General features: G+C 40.2%; 1 protein-coding gene across 2 annotated transcripts in view; it reads left to right on the top strand.

The window, feature by feature from the left end:
• Positions 1 to 25,108, top strand: part of ATXN10 (ataxin 10) — a 98,861-nt gene that overhangs the window by 38,013 nt on the left and 35,740 nt on the right. Inside the window, exons 6-9 of one of the 2 annotated variants that reach the window (XM_069003456.1) lie at positions 1,967 to 2,047; positions 8,852 to 9,017; positions 12,688 to 12,808; positions 14,558 to 14,727. In XM_069003456.1, coding sequence (XP_068859557.1) covers positions 1,967 to 2,047; positions 8,852 to 9,017; positions 12,688 to 12,808; positions 14,558 to 14,727 — 538 coding nt within the window. The remainder of the gene's footprint in view (positions 1 to 1,966; positions 2,048 to 8,851; positions 9,018 to 12,687; positions 12,809 to 14,557; positions 14,728 to 25,108) is intronic. The other variant, XM_069003457.1, reaches the window with a different exon arrangement.

The following is a 25,108-nucleotide window of genomic DNA, read 5'->3' as shown; positions in this document are numbered from 1 at the left end:
TCTGTCGTTCTACTTAAGTCCGTGAAAAATGAAGTTGATTGTGATGATTCTGAAGGTTTAACTGTGGATGGCTGTGAGTTGTTAGTTCAGGAACTGTGGAAGATTTGTGCTTGCCTGCCCTGCTGATGGCTCGACTTGGGTGTTACGTCTGAGTCTGGGCAGCTCGGTTGGATACATTCGTGCAGCTGACTTTGGGCAAGTCTTTGTGTTTTTTGAAATTTGTGTTGAAAAACTCTTGGATCAATTGTACACTCCTTAGCATGCCAGTTTTAAGTTGATGATTCGTTATACCTCTGCAGACTTTTTTTGTGAATGAGTGTACAAATATCATTAAAAAGAAGTGCAGGAGAAAATAGTTTTTCTTCCTCCCCCTCTTAAAAATGTTGAGTTTTCATTAACTGAGCCAGATGCTGGCTAAGTCCACAGTTACCATTAGAAATATAATGCCTGTTAATCTTTTGGACCTCTTATTCTCCTGTTTGCCCAATCGGCATTGAGTACTTGTCCAAAAAACACTTTGTTGCAGCTGGAAGGCTTCATTGTGATCTTCTTATTAGCTATGTAATGGATTACAGCTATGCAAAATAAAGGCTGTCAGCAAAGGGAAAACTAGGGAGGGAGGAGGTGGAGGGAATATTGAAATTGCTTGGTTTTAATATTATTTTAGCTGCTCTTCCTCTGTAGCTTCATCAGCTCAGAGGGTACTCTGAGACTTGACTTGTAATTATTGTAGCCTAGATATGCTACTTTCAAAATGCATTGTTTCAATTGTGTGTACCTGTGCAGCATAAATATCACTGCTAGTGCTCCTAGGGATGTGATTTCAAGAGCTAAGTACTTTTACCTACTTTGTTTTTTTCCCATAATGCTGGGAGTATGACTTTGGGTTGAAATTAAATGACTGTCACCTGCTATGGACTGCTGTGGATGGTGCTTGGGAAAGCAAACGGTGTAAATACTAGCATTAGCTAGTACATTAGCACAAGACCAGGCTAACCATATTTTCCAGAGAAGTATTAAGAAGAAAGAATGAGCCGTTGCCAGTTTTGGATAGATTGTTTTTGTAAGAGACCCTTTTTTGAGGAAGGTTGGTATCATAGATACCTCACAAAACTTTGGTGAAGAGAAAGAGGGAACCAGTGGCCAGTTTGTCAACTTCTAGTCATCTGTTGGTCTTTTTGTATTCCAGACAGAAACTCCGAATATGGTGTGAGAAAGGGAAGGTGGTGAAAGGAAGAAAAAAGCTTGATAATTTATTACAAAATATACTTCACTGTATTTCAACTGGCAAGATCCTTGTGTTAAAGTTGGGGGTATCTTGTGCAGGGCTGGGAGTTGAACTGGATGATCTTTGTGGGTCCCTTCCAGCCCATGAGACACTATGATTCCATATCTACCTGCCTTGTAAAGCAAGGACTTAGAACTGGTTCTCAGCTTAGGTCTCTATTACGCAAGGAGGGTATGTTTTTGAAGCTGAGAAAAGTGCTTTGCTGCCTTGCGTCTGACAAAGAACTTCCCATTTGCTTTCATGCTTTGTTAGATTGCCTTTTTTAAAGAAAAATCAATATATTTTTGGGTACTTTTTTGACTGTTTGGGCTTACTAATGGTGTTGTGATGAATAGAATAATAATTTTCAATCTTAAGTTTTGGCTTTTTGCTTAGATGCGTAAACATTGGATGAGCATTTTATTGTTTGAATTGTGGTGTATCTAACTGACCTAATACTCCAGCCAGCTTTCCTTCAGACATGTGAGTAAAAGTGTGCTGAATTGATGAGTAATGGTCGTCGCTATGTTAGGAAAAAAACTGCAGGACAGTGTGCAATGATTTTGTGATGATTTGTATCTCTTAGCAAGTAGGACCAAAAACGCAACACATGTTCATCTACAAGTAGAACTAACTTTGGAGTAAATGTAGATACTGCTTTTACAGCACCAGTAAGACTTTCTTTTTCTTTTCCTTCAGGTTCCTGATTTTTACAGAGCATTTGCTGAAATGTCCAGAGCTGGTAAAAGCCCTCTATGCCAAACTGAGCAATCAAGAAAGGTAACCCCAAAACCAGTGCGGCTTTTAGTATTTAGCATTCCATATAGAGTATCCTGTTCACATGATTGAAAAACCGTGTGGTTTCATAGTTGGCACAAAATCTCTAAATACATGTTTCTATGTCAGTAATGGTTTTAAATTGGTTGGTTAACATTACAGCTTAGCCACAACTGGCAGTGATTTATGTAGGGTTGCAGAATCCAGGTTGGCGCCATTACTCAGTAAAGAAATACTTCACACAAAAAAAGGACAGGATTTCATGCCTGGGTCTTGATTTCATAAGAGCACCACACCCTGCAGAGTTTTACAGCTCAATTAGAAATGTCCTCAGCTCTTCATACTTCTGTTATTTCAAGAAATTAAGGGGAAGCCTTTATGAAAGATGGAAGTGTGTCTCGTACTGGTTAGCAGAACCTACAAACCATAGATGAGCAGATGCCCGTGACTACTTAATATTTAATATTTCCACTGTTGAGAAGCTTCAACAAACCTTCACCTTGAAGAAGTATTGATAGTTTTCCTTCAAGTGTTTGAGTAAATGTGTACTGAATTGATGGCAAATGGCCACTGCTTTAATGGAAAAATGCTCATTGCTTTAATAGAGAATTGAGGAAGAATAAAAAAGATATTTTGTTAAGACAATCAAATTTGGGGAAACACTGCTAGAATTCTACAGCTCCTCCAACTGCTTGAAGATTTTATGGTCTCATTTATGTGTTTAACATGCCTACTTTGTTCTGCATCCACCCAGGGCAGGTGCAAGTTCTTCTGTAGTTTTTGCAGGTGAAAGGCAAAGCACTAAACAAAACAATGCCTTAATGTGTTTTTTTCTGTGTTTTGTGTTGTTTCCAGTGTTACCACAGGCGAGGGATCAGACACTGATCAGAGATTATAAAAAAACTAAAGGGATATCAGACAATGAAAGAATATGCATTGGGTTTGAACCGTAAATAAAATATCATTATTATATAGGAATGGGATGGGATGGGGTGGGATGGGGTGGGATGGGATGGGATGGGATGGGATGGGATGGGATGGGATGGGATGGGATGGGATGGGATGGGATGGGAATGGTAAGGAGGGAAATACTGTTTACCTCCATAATTCAGGATGACCAAATGGGAACAAATCTGAGCTATGTGCTTAATGTACCAGGAGGTAGGTGCTGCATAACGGTTTTAAGTGAATGAGCTGGACTGAATTCTTTTGGGGAATATCATAATGGCAGTTTGCATGTTTTCATAATGCCTTTGAGGATAGCCAGGGCTGGGTTAGGATGTTCAGTTGTACTTAAAGCAGTAGGTGTAATCAGTTTTAGAAAGGTCGCAGCAATACTATAGATAGTGATCGGATTCCTCACCTCGAAGGCTTTTGGTGTAGGCATGATATAGATGATTACAGGTGGGATCACTAGTTAGAGCATATCTGCTGAATTTGTTATCAATTCCATGAGTTCTGCCAGTCAAGTAAGCTCCATTAAGTTTTTCAGAGACATAATCGCAGTACAGTGTTATGAATTTGACACTGCTTAATTTACTGACAAACATATGGAAGTGCTGTAGAAATAATCTTTTTCCATCTGAGCTATGGAAGCAAACCCTGCCTTGGCATCTTCCTAGGTAGTGTTAGCGTATTTAGGAATGCATTCTTATGACTTACATGAAGAGACATATCCAGTTCAGATAAAAACATTTTGACTGTCATGAACTGGAGAAAAAGGTAGCCATAAACCTCAAAGGACAGGGAATTCATTGTTTCAAAATGAGATGAGGAGTCTTCACTGCAAACATTGCTGTGTTGGGTGTCCAGTGAGGCTGACCAAGTCCTATAAATGAAGAACGGATAGATGTGGTATTGAGGTGTCTGGGGAAGGCAACTGGAGCACATGAATATTTTGTAGCCCTCAGTTACAGTATTCTCTATCATGCACATTAAATACAGGTAGTTTAAATGTATTTTCTGAAATGAAATGAGCTGTGCTGACTAGGTTTGCAAATATACCCATTAGTGGTGACTCCCAAAGCTGGCAGTTGCCTGGGATGCCCAGAGCGTATGTGGCTCTGTAACCGCAGTTATTCACACTATTCACAGTATTTGCACTATTCAAAGTATTTCCTGTAGTTGAAATCCAGTGCATTTGTGTTACAGTGGCCATGGTGCCTGCCTTGAAGCAGTTCTTGTACAAGTTGATCAGGAATTTGAATTTTCAATTAAAATGAAATTCCTGACTCCTGGACAACTTTCTCTTTCATTTCCAAACAAATATAATGTGTTGTATGTCTGAGTGTGCAAATGGCCTGAAATAAATCCTGTGTTAATGTGATCAGATTTTTAGTGGTATTCTGGCCTGGAAAAGTACATGGTGTTGTGACAATGCCTGCTTGCCTGCTGGTTCTCTTGAAGGGATTATTGCAGAAGGATATGACCATTGAGCTAAAAGAGTGTAGGTTCTTGAATTCTTTGCCAGATTTGAGATTTCCCTGCACGTGTGGGCAGGTATTTGGCAGAAGTAATTAGAAAAAGGCTGGTTTGCGTTCATCCAAGTTCACCTTGACCATGGACACTGAAAGTTCATGCCTTGATTGTATTAATTACATTATAAAATCTTCAAAAGCGAGTACATCTGTTGTTGTCCCTTCTAAGAAGGGGTTTTGCTTTAATTCACAGCATGAAAAAGTGCAGCTGAAGAGCTTCACGTATTTTTAAGATGCTCAAGTACTTGCATCTCTAGGTTTGATTTTAGTGTTGTCAGGTGGAGTGTCCATGGTGAAGGATGCAGCCATTGATGGAATTGCCTGCCAGGAAATGGGCACTCAAGTCCTGTAAGCAGCACCACTTCTTGCTAATGCTCAACTACAGGGCTGCCAGTGTCAGCGCTTGGGACAGTTTTGTTCCTGGCAATGCTCACAGACACAGAGTAACTGAAGGTAGCACTGAACTACAGTTGCTCACAAATTTGCCAGTTTTCATTTAATATGATTCTTGAAAGTATCATTTGAAGATGAAAGAAGTCAAAGTTTTGAGGAAGGGCCTAATTTGTCTCATGGAACCATTGCTGTCAGGGAAGTGTTTCAGGAAGCAGAAGCCTAAGTCACAGAGGAAGGATGTCCCAAGTGTCTGGCACTTGCTAAGAGGTTATAAACAAAGCACACTTGATGAAAACACTTGTTCGATGCTAAGAAAATCAATAGAATTTTACACTACTAGTTTTAGGCTTAGTGAGGCAGCATTTTATTGTGTAATAATGAGCTTTCAGATTTAAATTGCACTTGAGTTCTGTGGTTTATTTGCAGGCTGTAGGAGACAGAAGTTTGTTTTACTGATGACTGCAAATACCTTATAGTGGTTGTTCTAAGTTTATGCCAATTTAGTCAGCTTCAGGAAGAGCTGGTTTAAATTTGGCTGGGGATAAAAAAACTGCAAGAGATTCACAAAAGGTCTTCCTCAGTGGTGCCTAAAGAAAAGAAAGATGACATGGCATGATTATTTCCAAACAGAAGTATAATTGTAAATATAATACACAGATTTGAGATATTGAACTGAGTGTTACAAAAATTCAACTGGTACTAGCAGTTGTCATATTTGTTGTATTTAGCTGCAGGGCAAACAAGTAGGAAGAAACGCTGTCATTTGAATGGCTGAACAGTTGTGAGATCATTTAAAAGAAATGGGCAAATTGCACTGTCTGGGAGAACTAACTTGGAAAAATTAGGGTGAGTTTTGGAAGAAGACTGAGAGAAACAGTAGAAGAAAGGAATGTAAGGGAACTTGCACCAGAACAAAGCACATTGCTCTCAGGAAACTATTAGCTGAATGGCAAGACTTGCTTGAAATTCAGGGAAAGATAGGCATGTCCTGAAAGACTGTGCCTGGAAGAAAACTCAGGAAGACAATTTAACTAGAATGCCTAAAGAGACCAGAAAACTTCAAAAGAAATTACATTCAGGTGGTGTTTTAATGTCACTCCTGTTTCTCTGGAAGGAATACAGTTGTTGAAAAAGACATTCATTCATATTGCAAGGGGAAGAGTAGTTCCAGAAGATTGCCCTATTGGCAGCCATTTAATCTATTTAATAGGATTTATGGAAGTGTGGTGACTCTCCAGTTTGTTTACAAAAGGATTACTTGTCAGTTTTAAACATTTATTATTTGGATTATTGGTGCAAGAAGCACTGACTAGAATCCTGTCAAGCAGAAGATAGTATTTGTTTTGGGTTTGCATGGCCTGGTTTTGGTAGCGGGGGATTACAGGGGTGGCTTCTGCAGGAAGCTGCTGGAAGCTTCCTCCATGTCCGGCAGAGCCAATCCCTGGCAGCTCCAAAGACGGACGTGCCACTGGTCAAGGCTGGGCCAATTAGAAATGGTGGTAACGACTCTGTGATAGCATATTTAACAAGAAAGAAAAACTAAAGGTCATTGTGCAGTTGTAATTGTGGCCAGAGAAGAGTGGGGTGAGAATGTGAGAGAAACAACTCTGCAGGCACCAAGGTCAGTGAAGGAGGGGGAGGAGGTGTTCCAGGCACCAAAACTGGGATTCCTCTGCAGCCCATGGTGCAGCCCATGGTGAGGCAGCTGTGCCCCTGCAGCCCATGGAGATCCATGAGGGATGCAGAGATCCACCTGCAGCCCGTAGAGGAGACCCATGCCAGAGCAGGGGGATGTCTGAGAGGAGGTTGTGACCCCGTGGGAGGCCTGGGGAGAGAGGGGCCCATGGTGGAGCAGCCTGTCCCTGAAAGACTGTACCCCAGGGTAGGGTGAGCCACGCTGCAGCAGTTTGAAGGGGACTTTCATCCACAGGATGAACTCACGTTGCAGAAGCTTGCAGGGATCTGTTGCTTGTGAGATGGACTCACGTTGGAGAAGTTCATGGAGAACTGTCTCCTGTGGGAGGGACCCCATGGTGCAGCAGAGAATGACTCTTTTCCCTGAGTAGCAGGAGAAACAGCGGGTGATAAACTGACCATAACCCCCATTCCCTGTCTCCTTGTGCTGCTGGGGTAGGAGGTAAAGCTGGGAAGGATGGAGGAGTGGGAGGAAGGTGTTTTTAAGGTTTTATTTTACTTCTACTTATTCTGCTCTGATTTTGTTAGTAATAAATTTGAGTTATATATCTAATTTCGAGCCTGTTTTGCCCATGACAGTATTTGATGAGTGATCTCTCATGGCCTTTATCTAAACCCATGAACCCTTCATGAAGTTTTCTCTCCCCTGTCCAGCTAATGGGGGGAGGGGAGGGACGTGAGAGAGTGGCTTTGGTGGGTGCCTGGCATCTGGCCAGGGTCAACCCATTGCAGTATTGGAATAATTCTGTGTTCAGCAAGTCTGTGACCAGCCTGTATTCTTAGCTGAGCATATGCTTGAAAGACTGTAAACTTGGTGAAAACTGACATGTCAAGTCTAGCTCTGTGTTGGGGGTGAATGACAGATCTGTGGGCTTAGGTTTTATGTGGGATGCCAAATGGGAAAGCCTTTGGTCAGTGCAGGGTGTTGGGGAGCTGGACTCCGCTCATTTGGAGATGGGCAGGGTGCACCCAGCTGTAACCTGCAGAGCAAACAGAACGCGAGCAGAGCCTGAGAGAGGCTGCTCCAGCCTCCTGTCCAGAGTCTGCCCTTTGCCGAATGTGCCAGCAGCATCTGCTGCCATGTTGAAAAAGCTTTTTGTCCTCCTTCAGATAATAGTTTAATGCAGCTGTATTAATGACATTGAAAATTGAGTTTAGCAAGGACTAAGTAGCTGTTTTGTGATTAATAGAGGTGGGTTCTTGGAGGTTAAAAAAGCAGTGACCGAGCTTTTTCCATAGAAAAGGATATTTCTCTTCCTCTTTTGACAAGCTGCTTGGTAAATTTAAAAGAAAAAGCATTTGAACTATTCCACATGTTTAAATGTCCATCCTTCCATTTGAATTTCAAATATTTCAGTGAAAGAAAAGCCTGAGCCGGCTTTTGAATTCATTCAATAAACAGTGTCCTTTCAAGTTGAGAGAATGACAGTGAGGCTTCACCAGTCCCTGTGCGCTGGACTGGAGCAGGGCGCTGTAGGAGGGCCTCTGCCATGTCCAAGTCCTACTTCCACAAAATACTTCCAGTTTGCCCTGACAACATGAAAGGACATTGGAAATAAAATTAAATTAAAGCTGTTAAAAAACCGAACCCAAGTAGATTTCATGCATCAGCTTCATTATGTATCTACTTACTTGCCAGCTTAATACATCCAATATCTCTGACTGGGTACATGAGTGATTAACTTGGATTTGCTTCGTCCGTCTAGTAACAATTATAAAATGACTGTAAAGAACAGAGTATGCACATCAATGTTTATTTTCCCTCTTTGTACTCAGAATTGCTTTGGGGTTGTGGGGGAGAGTTAGTGAAGGGCTGTGAGCAAGTCCAGGGCTGTGAAAACCTGTATTTTTCAAACAGAAGCTGTCAAATAGTCTGTGCTTATTTTGCTATGCTTAACAACAGCTTTTAAGAGCTGGTTTACTGTAAATTTTAGACATAGGGAATATGCAATCTCAGTAATGTTTTGTTAGGACATAAAAAGTTATAAATTGAAATAGACTTGAGAAAAATACTGACTGTCTGGCCAGATTGTATTAACTGAATGAAGAATTAAATTAATTCTGTACAGAAAAAAAACAGCAGACAGAAACTGATTGCCAGTATTCATGAGACTTGTTAATTCTTAAAAATCCTCTGTTAGTAGCATGATAATTTTTTGTATAATTTTAAACTATGGCTTATTCTACTGGTAATTCTATGTGGCTAAGGGAATCTGACTAACAAGTTGTTTTCTGTCTCCAGAGTTACTTTGTTGGAGCTGATGATGGTGAAAGTAAGTGACAAGAACTCAGTTATCAGTGAAGAAATGAATGTGTTTGTTAGACATGCTGAATTCCTTGCAGTCTGTTTCCAAGAGAACTGTGGAGCTGTGCTCAAGTTAACTGCTGCAGCAGATGCAGAAGATGAGGTATGACTGATAACCACTTAAGTACTAGAATTTGAAGTGATGAATCCTCACTGCCACTGTTGCCCAAGGGGGCATACATAACAGTATATTTTCCAGTTTATGTCGGGAAAACAGTGGCAGAGCACACTGTAGAGTCTGTAGGACAGCAGCCAACTTTTGCTTTTAATTTGAGGATGGCAAAGGGTATGGTACTTTGAAATAAGTCTGCCGCATTGTTAAATATTTCAAAATTTTAAAAATGTTAAACTCGTCACATATTTGGATATTTTATTATCTTACTAAGGATCACTTCTATAATTTATTTGAATCGTGAACTGTAATTTATTCAAATTTAGAAGGACATGTAGTGACAGGACAAGGTGGCTTCACACTGACAGACTGTAAAGGTAGATTATATGTTAGGAAGAAGTTCTTCCCTGTGAGGTGGTGAGGCTCTGGCACAGGTTGTCCAGAGAAGCTGTGGATGCTCCATCCCTGAAAGTGTCCAAGGCCAGACTGGACAGAGCATGGAGCAACCTGTGATAGTGGGAGGTGTCCCTGCCCTGGATGGGCTTTAAGGTCCCTTCCAACTCAGACCATGACCCTGAGATGAGCTCAGTTGGTCAGAGCATGGTGTTGATAACACCACCCCCCCATATGGGCCGTTCACTTAAGAGTTGGACTTGGTGAGCTGGATGTGGTGAGAGCCACATCGTTGTGGCTACCTTTCAGCTCAGGATATTTTGTGATTCTATGATGATCCTATGATTCAAATAGAAATCAAAATAAAAACATTTATTCTGTTCATAGATGGGAAGCAGTAATATGCATGTAGTCAGAATAATTTTATTATTAATACAAAATTAATGTGCAATAGTTTAATTTCTAGAAACTCTAGAGGAGAAGTGTCATAAATAATTTATTATCAAAGTAAAAAAACATGTATCTTAAATGCTTTTATTTGATAGTGTTAAAAAGTGTTGTACTTGCTTGGGTTTTTTTTTTTGTTTAAATAGACATGAGAATTTTAAAAGTATGTTGAGCGGTGTTATGAAAAAATACCGTAAATCACTTTAAGGGGTGGTGGTAGTTGGATGTGTTAATAAAACCAAAACACAAACCAACAAGCACACAATCTCTTCTTACCTGTCCAAGAAACACAGCCTCCCCCCCACTGCCCCAACTGTTTAGTCTAAGTTATGTCAGATAACTTAATTGACTCCTTCTGGAAAAGGTACTAACTTGGCAGTGAGAGGACATACATTGAAACAATTCCATCTTTACTTTTTTTCCCCTGACCTCCTTTTTTGTTTTTTTATCCTTTGTGGTCACTTTCCAAACCACTTTCTGTGGTTTCAGTTCATGGAAAAAAAACCTTTTGTTTGCACCCACCAGAAGGAGATCTCTGTACAACCAGAAGGTGCTGGGACAGCAATATTCTGAGTATTACTGCATAACTTGCCCTGCTTGACACTGACTTCTTATTCTTCTCTGACATAACCAGGATGTATGATAAGTTGAGTATCACTGGTGGGAAAATGGGGCTCATTGAATGAACAGAAAATTTAAGTCATAATAGGTGAATAAATGGAGGGCAATAAGTGTACATGCATGTCTGTGTATACATTTGTTCACAACATACGCTTGCCATGGGAAAAGAGAAATGCCAGCCTAAATTCATAAAACTGTTTATTTTCTTACAAGTAATTATAAAGAATTGCACCAATTTCTCCACAATTGTATAAATATTTTAGGTTTTGTGTAGCAGTTGTACTTAGCTGCAAAAAATGTAGTTGTGCATGTGCAGTCTGTCATTAAAAATGCTTTAGGCAACATCTGTGATACTCAGCTAGGTTTTGCCTGGCCTTTTCTGTGGCCCACAAGCCAAGTGCCTTGCTCAGGCCATGTCGGTAGTAGTAAGCTGCCTTAGACTCCAGAACTCTGAGGCCACATTTGAAAACTTTTGGGAACAGTCCTTGGACTGGCCTGACTTCCAGGATGTTGAATGGGTGTCCCATCCACTGTTTAATTTGTTATTCGTAGACACTTCTTTGTTTCTGTAAGGAACATCAGGTCTTGTAGCTTGCATCTTAAACCCATGAGAAGCTAATCATATGCTTTTGCAGTGCTTAAACCAATGTTTAAAATAGCATTTCCATTCGAAGCCTGACTTGAGCATCACTTTGCTTGCACTAACTTTCAACCATACTTGAAAAATAAAGCCATTCCCTGGACTTAGTGCATCTCTTTATAAGGAACATCTTTTCTGCGTCTTGCTCAAAATATGTTTATTTAAAAAGTCTTCAGTTATTTCCTTATTTATTTTTCAGATTATATCCATATCAAGTTGTCTGTCAGAGTTCAAGCTGTTCTGGGTTTTGAACTTCAAAAGGAAGTATTTTCATTTACTGCCTTTCTTTTGTACAGGTAGAGGGAAAAAAAAACCAATTTGGAAAGTTAGCAGCAGGGAAGGAAGAATTTTTTGAACTTAGCAAGTTTCAAATATACATGAGAATTTGGGAGTTCTTTTATGGTTTTTAAATAATCTGTTCCTCTTAAAAATTGTAAAAAGCTGGTTACTGTCTCTGAATTACAGTTGGGGTATTCTTAGTTTATAACAGGATAATGGCTGATGTATTTAGAGTCTGTCTATGTGCTGATGAAAGCAGCTTACTGAATAATTCAGGGCAAGACTTGCTCTTTCCTACACCTGTATGGGTCAAAAAATGAAAATACAGCTTTAGTACCTGGACCCTGTAGCAATTTGATGTTTTCAAAGAGCAACAAATGAATATAATTGTACTACTTAATTACTGAACGCTATAGTTGATGATTTAAAGCAATGTGTCGATTTTATGGATCCAAAATATTATACTGTTGGTAAGTAAACCTTTTTTTTCCTGAACCAGACAGGGCAGGAATAGTTACTGTGACCAAAGTCTGAGCCTTTTCATGGCTACTTGCAGTTTACGTACTACATTGTGAGTGGGATCATCTTGCAGTCACAGCCTGGCTCTTGAGCAATATGTGGTGTTCCAAATTCTGTCATGTGCTCTTAAGGTATTTTCTGTAAGTGCCCGATTGTCATTATAAGCAGGACCAACATATTCTGTGAGGAAAAAAATAGTTCTTTGGCTGAATAAATAGTATGCAAATGAAATTGTGTGCCTTTTACCTAACCAAAATGCTGCATCTCTGATCGCCGTCCTATTTACCCAAGAATAATGTAAATTCTCACAGCCAGAGTTCGTTTGACCACAGAACTTTACAGAATTCCTGCGGATAACAAATTGGTGTCTTGCAGGCGGTGTTTGTGTCTTTAAAGTGGAACACTCCGACTGAATAAACTCAAAGAAAACATTTATATAGAAATAATTTTCTCAGCTAGTAATTTTCTGTATTTCTGCTTTTGGAAGCTACTGTGTTTTTGTTAAAATTTTATCCCTTATGGCTCTGTTTTGGTTTCCCCATGATTTTTCGGGCAGCTATAACACTAACTGTAGAAAAGAAATTATTGCAATCTAATACATTATTGTTATTTTAGAAAGTTGCCCTAATTTTATATAAATTTATTCTTGGCAGTTTGGAAGACCTGCACAAAACCTGAGGAGCTGAGAGTTCCTGTTCCCTGTTTACACTTCTGGTTTTATATTTTTTTTATATCCTTCATAAGCCATTTTCAGAAATACAGTTTTCATTCCAGGAAGCACTGGTGACAATTCGTCTTCTCGATGTTCTTTGTGAAATGACCTCAAACAATGGCCAGCTGGAACATCTGCAGGCATTGCCTGGTTTGCTTGAAACAGCTGTAGGTGAGTGATCAACCACAAGGCTTAACTGTTGGTGCTCTGTGAATGAAAATAAGTTTTTCACAACTGGTGGTAATTATAATTCTGGCCTTTGAATAAGATAAATAAATAGGAGATGGAGTTAATCTGCATTTTCAAATATTTGATTTGTTCCTGGAAATTTTCTGCTTCTCCACTTTTTCTGTTGGCCTGTGTTGCCCACCAGAGCCTCGGTTCCAGTACCAGCAATGCTCTTTTCTTACGGAAAGAGTGGTGCAAGGGACAGCTGCTTCCTATGTTCTTCCATTGGCTGAATGCGTGGAAGAATTTCTTCAAGAAGTAGAAAAAGGACTTTTCCTCTGTGCCTATTCCCTTCTGTTTCCCAAATTTCTGTAATGTAAATGCAGTTTGAATGTTATTAACCAAATTCAGTGACTTTTAAAGGTCAGCTTTAAAGAAGCTAAGAAACAGCAAGGGAAGGACTGTACACAAAGAAAATTATGCCAAGATGTTCCAGAGATGCTCAGGGAGGAAGGAGGGGGATACATACCATGACCTGTGCTTTTTTAAATCTTAGAACTTTGAAACTGAGGTACACCACCATTGTGAAAAAACTATAAAAGTTTGTGTATTTTTAAGAAAAATAGGTAAAAATTAAAAAATAAAAAGGCTGAAACAGCTGTTCGTGGTGACTCTTTTGAGATGTTGGAGGGTCCTTCCTGTAAAAAAGCCCAAACAAGCAAATAACCAAATAAAGAAAATACCTCTAGCAACAACAAAAGAATAACTTAAAAGGCAACAAAACCTCTATTTTTGGTGATGGGTTCTTAGATTTATGGCTTACAGTAAGATGACTAACAACAGGATTTATTTTGTGCATGTGTGTGTGTTAAGGAAACTTAAAGTTGATCAGAGGGATGGAGCAGCTCTGCTGTGAAGAAAGGCTGAGACAATTGGGATTGTTGAGCCAGGAGAAGAAAAGCTTCAGGAAGAACAAATTGTGGCCTTCCAGTACCTGAAGGGAGCCTATGGGAAAGATGGAGGGAGGCTATTGACAAGGGCCTGCTGTGACAGGACAAGGGGAATGGCTTCAAACTGCTGGAGGGTAGGGTTAGATTGTGAGGGTGGTGAGGCCCTGGCATAGGGTGCCCAGAGAAGCTGTGGCTGCCCCATCCCTGGAAGTGTTCAAGATCAGGTTGGACAGGGCTTGGAGCAACCTGAGATAGTGGAAGGTGTCCCTGCCTGTGGCAGAGGGGTCAAGACGAGATGATCTTTGAAGTCCTTTCTAACCCAAACTATTCTGTAATTCTGTGTACTTGAAATTTCTTGTCATGCTACAGTGCCAGGAACAGGCCGAAGAAGACAGGAAAAAGTGATTCTGTGGTTAGTATGCATTGCTGTGACAAATTCAAACTACAGGAAGTTTTCTAAAAATCTTGGTTTTAGTAATATATTTATGGTGCCAGAATTCTCAACAGCCTACAAATTTTGACTCTTTAGGTGGAGATCAGTAGCAGCAGCCTTCAGCTTTCATGTCTGAACTATGTAAGGGTGTAAAAAGTACGCAAAAATGCCTTCTGACATTGGGCTGGTCTTTTGTGGTTGGTTATATTAGCACAAATCACACAATGGAGTAAACTTTCAAAGTTCTTTGACATGATGCTGAGTATCTGAAATCATGTTGCTTAGCTTTGAACTCAAAAATTAATAGTAAAGTTCTGTGCCAAGTGAGACTAATTTTCTCACAGTAATACATTGAAATGTTTTCTTTAGATACCCTGAGATTAACTCACCTTGCTGGGAAACAGGCTGTAAATATTTTCACTGCCACACATGCTGTGGCAGGGCAGGAAGAAATTTCACATCCAGCCGTGGGTTTCAAATCTCATCTCATTCGTTTGATTGGAAATCTGTGTTACAAGAATAAGGAAAACCAAGACAAGGTGAGTTTATACATTTTTCTGTCAGAACTCTGGGTAAACAGATGCCTGACTGTAAGGTAACTGATGGAATATATTGTTGGTCTAGAAATTGATTTGTAAGTTGTAAAATTGATTGTGTAAAGGAAGCAATTTTTTTTGGTGTCTTTGAATTACTATCACAATTATGCTGACTTTCTAATAACAATGTAATGTTTGCCTACCTTCTGTTTCAGCCCTGTAGAATGCAAGCCAGTGCCTAATTCCTTTGTGGTTTTCACTTTTGCACTTTCTTTGAAAAAGAAAAGTCTCAACCTAAATTTCAATTTCACTTTGAAGGGAAATGGATGTGAATTGTTGCATGAACTTAATTTTAAATCTTTGAATTAGTCTAATGCTTTTTCTCCTTTTTTCATATAACTTCAAAAATGCAGGTCTGCCTTTATCAAATCACTTGAAACCTTTTGTCTTATAATTCTTATATAGAAAATCAGTTTTGGTTCCACAGTGGGGAAAAAGAGGAAACAACAGCAAGCTTTAAATATTAAACTTTTTTTCTTTGTGTTATAAAAGATGTGACTTTCCTGCAGGATTTGTTAGACTGACTTAGTTTCAGCAAGAAAAACACTTCCAAAAGTGTCTTTGACAAATTTTAGTAATGTGGGAATGATCTTCCACTTCCCCATTCATATTAAGAGTTTGTAATCAAAGTTTTTAATATGTCTGAAAAGTATTATGAATACTATTAATCACTCTTGCTTAGCTGTGTCTCTGACCCATTATGATGTAATATGTGTTTGTGGAAGTGAAATACATTTTTGTGGAATACCTAATGATAGTGGAGGGGAGGGGGTTGCTATCATTTTGAAAGGGTTGATTTACAGCTTATTGTCTTTCTTGCTGGGATTTTCAAAGACCCCCTTAATTGCTTAAACATGCAGGCTTAATGTTTTAAATGGAAGTTGGGTATTAACTTGCTATAAACTGGCCAAAAATATTATTGCCTTATGCTGTCTTGAAAATGATTTAGATTCTTGTGTGTGATGTCATGGAACATTATTTAAGTGCCATTGAAACTTCAGAAATGCCAATTGTGTCATATCCTGTTTGCATCTCCCGTTTATTTCATGTATTTAAATTGGTTCAAATACATGCACTTGCCATTTGTAAGGCAGTTTTCATACATAAAAACATTCTTGTGAGGATGGGACTAGCAGCTGCTATGATTGCACAGATAGAAGAGTTTTGAGATAAGAGTTAGTTGTTCAAAGTGGTGCATGGCTCATATTTAGGACTGGGTTCCCACGTCTCTTCAGACTTGTATCTCACAGTATAGGTCTGATTTTATATCCGTTATTGGGTTTGCACTGAGTTTGCTGTCTGTATTCAATCAAAAGCAATATAAAAAGGGTAGACTGTGGGGTTTATGTAACAAGCCAAGTGACCAGTGTGTGTGAGAGACCTTGGGCTTTGCCAGGGGCTGTTGCTCTCATGTGACTTACAGTGGGAACTGTAGGCATGGGCTGGGGGAGCAGCTTTCTCTTGGGACAGCCTGAATGGGCTGATGTCCTGGATGGACAGCTCCTGGATGCCTTGCAGGAGAAGGCTGCTCAGCAGGAAAAGCCTGGAAACAGCCTTACCAAGGGCTCTCCAACAGCACTCCTAGAATTCAGGCTCTTGAATGAACAGAGGTTTTCATACTTCTTTTCTCTAATATTTTTCCATAATTTCCAGTCCCAGTAGAGCTCTCTCCCCAGTAACAATGCTAATGCATTGGTAAATGGAGTAATAACACACTGCTAATAATAAATAATAGAAAAATATAGCCCCTATTTTTGTAATAGGGACTATATATATAGGGAAGAATATATAATTGGATGAGAAGGTTGTGTGGAGACTTCATAGCAGCCTTCCATCATCTCAAGGAGGCCTACAGGGAAGTCAGGGAGGAACTCTTTATCAGGAACCGTAGTGACAGGGACAGGTCAAGGGGGAATGGCTTCAAACTGACAGCGAGTAGGTTTAGGTGAGAAATTAGGAAGAAATTCTTGGCTGTGAGGATAGTGAGGCCCTGGCACATGTTTCCCAGAGAAGTTGTGAATGCTCCATCCCTGGAAGTGGCCAAGGCCAGACTGGACAGGGCTTGGAGCAACCTGGTATAGTGGAAGATGTCCCTGCCTATGGCAGGGGCCTTGGAACATCATCATCATCTCTAAGGTCTATTCCAACCCAGGTAATTCTGTGATTTTATTCTACGAATCTGTAATATAACCTTAGTGCTTGATGTTGGTTTGCCTGACTTGTTCTGGAAACAAAAGCAGTCCCCAAAGACCTGGGGTGAATGGTGACTTGGGCCAAGCTCAGCATGGAACAGAGTTGGATGACTGCCTCCAGGAGCTCTTTCCTGAGTCAAGTGACACCCAGGCTACTTGTCCTCTTGGGTGTGGGTCCTGAGCCAGCCTGTGTCTCCTGCAGTGTGTGTCCCCAAGTTCAGTAGGGCAGGTCGACTGCACGGGGTCTTGGTAACAGAGCTAAAGCCACAGACTATCTGGACAAGGATGATAATTGCTCTGCAAAGGCTGCTTTTCCATCTCTGTTCATGGTCTCTACCTGCTATAAGAACAATAATTGCAGGGGATTAGTGCACTGGTTTGTTGGCAGTGGGGAAAAATCTTGTAGTGCTTTGGAACAGAGAGATATCCTACTAGCACTTTATTGCTTCTTCACTTTCTGTTTAAAATCAGTCTTTGCTTTTTGAATGCATTCTTTAGCTTGTACTCTGTTAGCATTAGGAATGCATTCTTTACATCTTTTCTTCCGCTGTTGTGATAGGTTCTTAAGATTCAAGGGAGTGGGCAGACCTGTAAGCAGTTACTAGCATGGGTCTTGCCGGGCTTGCTCCCCCTTTGCGTGTTTTGCAGGGCTGGATGGGTTGGTATTTTTAAGATAAAACATTCCCTTTGGACTGACCAGCATTGGGTCCCTTCATATCCTGGGTTGCATTCGCTCTTGAAGAGGAGAGAACAACAAATAAAAGTGCTGTACTTGGGATGCCAAGGGGTGAGCTCGCTCTGTGTTGGACCTGCCAAGGTGACAGATGTGCAGTTCCTTTCTTTTTTCCTTCTGTGTAGGAGGAAGAGCTGTCAAGAGTTATTGTCATACATGTGGGGCAGTCCTCTGTCTTGTGTTATGTCTCCTTCACAAAGATGTATTGTATGTTTTTATTAAATACACTGGAAGGAATGAGGCGGGTTCTCAGGCTGAGCAAGAAGTGGAGGTTTCGGCCGGTAGGTGATGAATGAAGCCAGTAGAAGGAAAAAGTGAAAATTCCTCCATATTCATGTCATCTTGTTAGACTTGCCTTCTAAACACCTCACTTTTATCATCCAGATAGTATTGATACTAGTTTCTTGGGAGGAGGCTTTAGATACTTATTTTCCAGTCTCACTTTCAGAGCTATGAAATGATGGATTCATTTAGCTCATTCTGCTGCTTCAGTATAGTAGAACTGTTTAATAAAGAGTAAAACTTACAAAAGAAACCTAATGAATGAATTATAGAGGATAAAATTCTTTATTGTAGAAGTGAAATGAATACAAAATAGGTCATAGCAGTTAATTTGCACTCTTGTTTCTGTGTTCCTTTACAAGAATCATATACATGGAAGGGGAGATGACTGATCTCTGCCTTATTGTGACACCTAGCTCTGCTCTGCACAACCCTATTTCCTGTCCCTAAAGCTGCCAAGGATATTTTAGGTACTAATAGATGCCGATGAACCCAATGTCCTAATCTTGGAATCTGTGTTTCTTTGGTAAAGCTGTTCTGTTGTTCACATAGGGGGAAAAATTAAATACGTAGTTGCCTTTGGTACTGGCACCTTCTTACCTAGGTAGAGTCACTCTAAAGAGATGAAAAATTTATGAGGGATAATTTTTTTCATGTGCCTGTATTTATTTGAGGTGGCAGTAGTGCTTTCTCTAATGCTGTAATACTGGGTTTTATGAATGCAGAGATGAGAAAAGGAAGTCTTCTGGGAGAAAAGGGTAAAGAAAAAAGCTTCTACTGTTAAAATTGGTCTTAATAAAAGCAGCAAGTAAAACATCTGGATACTGTTTATTGTGTTTAACTTAGATTTTATATATATCTATACACATTTATATCTAAGCCAAATTATTTTATATGAGACTGGCTTCCTAATTTGAAGACTGTTCTGCCTGAAAATATGAACAAGATTGTTTGGAATTCAGTTTTCCATTCCTTTTTTTCACGGGGCAAGATGTGCAATGAATCCACTTAGCAAAAGGTGCTAACATCCATAGATCAAACTGTGACCACCCAGCTCCTCAACTTAATCATCTTGCTGTGGTGATTTTAAAACAGAAAAACTCAAAGACGCATGCTTTGTTTTTGCAGAATCACAGATTGGTTTGGGGTGGAAGGCACCTCAAAGACCATCTTGTTTCACCCCTGTCATGGGCAGGGACACCTTCCACAATCCCAGGTTGCTCCAAGCCCTGTCCAACCTGGCCTGGAACACTTCCAGGGATGGGGCAGCCACAGCTTCTCTGGGCACCCTAGTCTAAACTTACCCTCTTTTGGTTTGAAGCCATTCCCCTTAATCTTTCACTACACTAAATTATTTAGCAAATGGCTCTTCCTCTCCTAAGGTTTTTAGAAAAACTCCAGGAGCTTATCTGTTATCTTCTTCGGGATTAGTGTAACTTTTTGAAAATAATTACATTCTTCCTGGCATAGGAGGATTTGAAATTACTTGCAATGAAGATCATCCCACATTTAACTGCATATGCTGTTGAGAGGCGGTGGGGGCAGAAGTAAAGCCCTTGGATTTCTTAATTAGAAACCTACGTCATTGTGATTATTATATTTTCCTAATGTTAAACAGAAGCCTGAAATTGAAGAAGGATTCTTGGTTTACAGCTGAACAGAAGAGGGAGCCTTTTGGACCTGGATGCTCTGAAGTGGAGCTCCTGCACACCTATGCAAAATTCTGCATGGTTCCACTGGTTGGGTGGGGCTGTTCTTATGTAGCTCTCTGTATGTTCTAATACTTTGCTAGATAAGGACGAAACGTTCAGGGTGTTGTAGGACTGAGCTCTGTAACTGGTAAGTTTTGTCTGGGTATAGCACTTGTGAAAGTCAGCAGGAAAGCTGAAAGTGGACCTTCTGACAGAAGTCCTTTTAAAAGCTGGGGTTTTGCTGTGGAGATGGGGGCTCTACCTAACTAATACAGAAATACACCAAGTAGCAGAGTGTCTGTGGCTCAAGAGTGTTTCAGAGTATCTGTTGGGACATATAAGGGAACTGTCTCAAGTCCTGGTCCCATGTTGTTTTTATGTTAGCCTTCATCTCTGTTGCAATCATGAACCCTTAATGAAGTGCTAAGATTTCCATCAAAGCATAGAGACTGGTAAACAAAAGAGAATCAGGCACTCTCTAAGGGGCAGGACAATATGAGTAATAAAGGGTTGGTGTGAGGTTTTTGCCTTGAGGTCAGAGATGAATGCATAGTGCAGTATTGTTTGTAAAGTGATGGATTATTTTTGTAACAATGTGACTCATTTGTCCTTAGAGAATAATACAAAACTTTATTCTGTTTTTCTGCCCCTTTAGCAGCAACAAGCTAATGTTCCCTCTTGCCCTGCTCCTATTCCCTCTTCTGCCCCTCCAGCTATTGACAGCTGATATAGCTGATCCATTGTGACTTTTTCGGTTTGGCCAATTTCACTTGAAACCTTGATCGTACAAAGTATGGAAAGTTTTCTCTTGCAAGGAACTGAGATGCACTTAGGTACGGACAGTTTCCTCGTAATTTTAATAGTCCATAAACTATTTTTTTGTTTTGTCGAAACAGCTTCCATTTGCTATTTATATGTCACACTACGTAGACACACCTTCACATATCAGCTGTCTGGGTGTCCTCAGTGATTAGGAGAAGGCTGACATACTTCTCTTTAGTCTATTATTGGCCTGCTTCATGCAGAGGGTTGCCAAAATTACCATCAAACAGGTAAAGGGGCATAAGGATCAATCTGTATGTTATTGTGTTCTCATGAATCACAGGCTGAAACTTTGACCAAACCTTGAATAAACATAAATGTAAACTCTGTTGGCTTCTGACAATGTGAATATGTCTGTAAAGAATGATTTCATTGCAACATACATTTGTCAATAGGAAGAACAGAACTTGGGTATTTTGGTGTTAGAGATTCTGGGGGAAAGGTTATTGTTGTGAAGTTGATAGTATTTTACATTAAGATATTGGATTGCTCTAGAAATTAAATTAATTGCTTTGACTTATAGTGGAGGGGAAGATAGAAATGAGTAAGATGACTAGGTGTCATTCTAGCACATTCCAAATTAAAACAAGCTGGCTCTGTCTGCATTTCCAAACAGTCAGTACCAACTTGTAGGCTTCTTGGCTTCCTTTTGACTCTGAATGTTCGTTGGTTTTTTTGAACCCTCTTTGTTGTTGAATCTTATCGTCATAGTGGTACAGTACAGGACTCCAGCCCTTTTTAAAGGAAAACTTGGCACACCAGTGTCAAACAGCCATTTCCAGAGCCTTTTCAGCACTTACCTAAGTGTTGAAACTGCATCTGTAGCATTGCTATTTAATGTGACTATTGAAGGTGTAAAATATTCATTTTTCTAGACAGAAATCTAAAAATAAGGTAATTGACCTTTATATGGAAGAGTTCTCAAGGTTTCTGCAACTCCTTTCCTGGTCCAGTGGGCTGAGTAGTAGTTACCATACTTGTGGTAACTACTTCAAACATGAATTAAGCTTGGTATTCATGAAAGGGTTTTGTGCTGTTGCTCTTTCCTTTCTTCAGCTTGGTTTCAAATGAGTCTGTAAGGCGTGGGTTATTAAAATTCTAGTAGCTTAAGAAATATTCTGAGATGTTTGGAGATTTTTTGTTGTTCCCTGTATCATACTCAGTTAAGTGAATAGCTCCATATCAACTAAAAACATTTCTTGCTAGTTTACTAGGTGGTGAAGAACTGAATTTGTTTGGAATACACAATGTTAGAAAAACTTACTAAAATAACACCTTCTGATGTGGTTAAGGTAATATTTTTTTGAAAGAGGTTCAGAAGATCTCATGTACCCTATATTGCAGGAAGGGGGTTATCTGAGGTTCCTGGGGCTTGCCAGTGGTATAGATTGCTGGAAGCAGGATCCCCATGTATGGAAGAATATCTGCCTTTCCAAATATTCTTTCTCTGGCTCAGATCTGAGCTGTTAATCCAAATTCTTCCCACTTTTGCTGGTGTCAGATACAAGTGACATATTTTCCAGTACTACAACAAGAAGTGTCATCAGTTTTCTGTGTTGTTTTTCATTGTTCTAACCTCAACATGAACTGAGTTTCCCCATCTTCTCTGAATTGCCATCCTGCATACAATCTCTTCAGGGTGTTTTGTTTATTGGGTTTTGCGGGTTTTTTAAAGCTGCACCATGCTTCACAATGGGCTGATGTTATGATGCTGTGAGTGTTGAATGCAACTCTTTTGATTTACAACTTTCTCCTCTTTCCACTTAAAAGAGGTTGTGTTTGCTATGTTAGTTACCTTGAGAGGCACAGGAATCATTCATCTTTTCTTTTGTTTCCTGAGAAGTGACTCAGTTTTGGTTACTGTGAGATATTAAAGTTTCTCAGCTTGTATTTTTATGACAATCCTGGAGTTTATAGGAACCAGCAGAAACAAACAAAAAAAAAGATTATTTTCTTTGAAGTGTTGAGATTTGGCCATCACTGCTTCTAATGTTGCTCAGTTCACATTTTGGAATAAAATAGTTTCATGGAGGAAATAATGAAGCAGGACGTGTGAAAAACTACATTTTGTGGTGAATTTACTGCAGTAACTTGGTTTTAGTGGCACACTGTGCTGCATTCAGGTTGAGGAGGACACCAAGGAGACTTTGAGTGAAGGCTTGTGCAAGGGGGTGGTGGAAGAGCCCTTCCCAGTGATCAGCAAGCTGAATGCTGAGCACATGCCACTGAATCCTGATACGAACTTTCCCACCAAAATCAGAGAAGCACTGAGCTAGACAGAACCTCACAATATGCTACCAGTTTCAGTTTCACCACAGTGGGGTTCAGTTATTGACTCCCTCCCCTGTGACAGCCATTATCAGGTTCAGTAGAGGTGTGATGTTGTGCAGGCTTCAGCCCAGCTTTGCCTTATCAAAAGCCAGCTGTCAACCTTCAGTTCTCTCTGCCTGTGTGCCTCTGAACCAGTCTGAATTCTCTTACCACCCCTGAAAATTAGAATCATAGAATAGAATCTCCTGAGGTAGAAGGGACCCACAAGTATCATCCAGACCAACTCCTGGCCCTGCGCAGACCCCCCAGCAACCCCACCCTGTGCCTGAGAGTGTTGTCCAAAAACTCCTGGAGCTCTGGCAGCCTTGGGGCTGTGAATGCTGCCCTGGGGAGCCTGTTCAGTACCCCACCACCCTCTGGGGGAAAAATATTTTACTAATATCCAACCTAAACCTCCTTTGACACAGCTCCAGCCATTAATTGTTTTCTAAAACTCCTGTTGAAGGAGGTGAGGCCATATCAGAGCACCTAGTCTTCAGACAAAGACCAAGCATTTGATTTTATTAGGGTTTTTTTCCATTTCTCCTGTTTTCTTTCATGTCTTTGGGAGGAGCCAGAAAGTATAGTGACAGTCATCTGCAGGTTTGAATTTCTGCCGTTGGGTGATGCTGTTTGTTCTAAATTGTAGCCCTGCAGGATTCTGCTTCTTGCTCTTCAGCATGGCAATGCTTGAACCAAGCTTGGTCATGCCTGTGCCCAAAGGACTGGTCTCATTTTTAAAGAGGTGGGGGATGAGGTTGCACCTGCCCATTCAGCTCTTATTTGCAGAACTCCATTCAATTATCTTTTCTGCTTGAAATGTGAGCTCTTCAAAGAGCCCCAATGTTATAAGAGGATTGCAATAATATAAAAATAAGTGGTGATCACTTTTGCATGCTTTTATAAACTAATTTAATCTGCCTGCTATCCTCAGCCAGTGATTGGAAGAAACCTACTTTGCTTTTTATGTAAGCAGTGGTAGAACAGATGACAAGAGAAGAACTTGCAATCTTTAAGGAGATTTTAGAAAAATATCTCCAGTTCTTGCATTGTTTAAGGACTTCATAAATATTCAGGATCTTCTGCCTGTGTTGTGAGAGAGAACAGACTTAATATTCCTTTTACAGTCTATTGATATCTTTAGTGTGCTAATTCACATTAACTGTGCTGTTTGGAAACCTTCTATTCTTTAACCAAAAAAGCTCAGTATTTCCATCAAGAAGTGACAAAGAATTGCCTCATTCATGAGCATTTAAATGTTTAAAGCTGTGAGTCTCCAAGTTTGCCTCATAATTGCAGTCAATCAGACTTGTTCAGATTGTTATGACAGAAGTGGTTCGCTGGAAGGATTTCAAAGGGACATTGACCAAAGATCTCATAAAGACATTGGAAAAAAAATTGGGTTTTAGTTCCTGGAATGGAGTATGGCCTATATTTAGATACTGTAGCAGTGGGAACAAGATCGAAGTGTGTCAAGTCATCTCTGTGCTGAAAATCAGAGCACCAAGAAGATACTGAATTAATCCTCTGCTGTTTGTGAAATGCAGAATGAGCTGGATTTGCAAAAGCCAAGATGATGGCTTGATTGTATGTATTAAGATTTAGTTAATTAAAGGCTACTAGCAAGATTCCTTCCATCTTGCCCTGAAGCATTTCCAGTGGATAACACCACAAGACTGATTGCTTCCATCACATATGCTGACACTAAACTCTTGTCTAAGGAAAGAGAAACCTGTGCCACCAGTGTGATTTTCCTTCTTGTTCGTAAGGGTGTCATTCAGTGGGGCAAGGGGAAGCACTTAGTGATAACCACTGTATATTCAGGTCCCCACAGGCTTAGCCTGAGGGAGACTAAAGGAGCAGACAACAGCTTGGCACATCTGTTTATCCACCCTTCAGGACTGATAGAGGCTCCCATGGACTTCGCTTGGAAAAAGAAAGTGATAATACATTGTATGCCCAAACAATCCCTGTCTACAAGACTGATTCCCTAAATGTTCAGATACATCCTCACAGTCTGGAATTCCAAAATGCCCTTTGTCATCACTGATTGAGGATTGAGTGAAAACAAATGTCTGTGTGTGTATTGGGTCTGACTGAGGAAATGCTTTGCATTAGTAGCTGGATGGGTGTTGATAACAGAGCAGTGTTTTGGCTACTGCTGAGCAGCGCTGTCCCTCTGACACCCTGTCCCCCATCAAAGGGATGGGAATGGGCAAGATCCTGGGAGGGGACACAACCAGGCCAGCTGACCCAAATTAGCCAAAGGGATATCCAATACCATATGAATTCAG

This window comes from Aphelocoma coerulescens, chromosome 1A (genome assembly GCF_041296385.1).
Source record: "Aphelocoma coerulescens isolate FSJ_1873_10779 chromosome 1A, UR_Acoe_1.0, whole genome shotgun sequence".
Lineage (NCBI taxonomy): Eukaryota > Metazoa > Chordata > Aves > Passeriformes > Corvidae > Aphelocoma > Aphelocoma coerulescens.
This window is presented reverse-complemented; position numbering and strand designations above follow the sequence as displayed.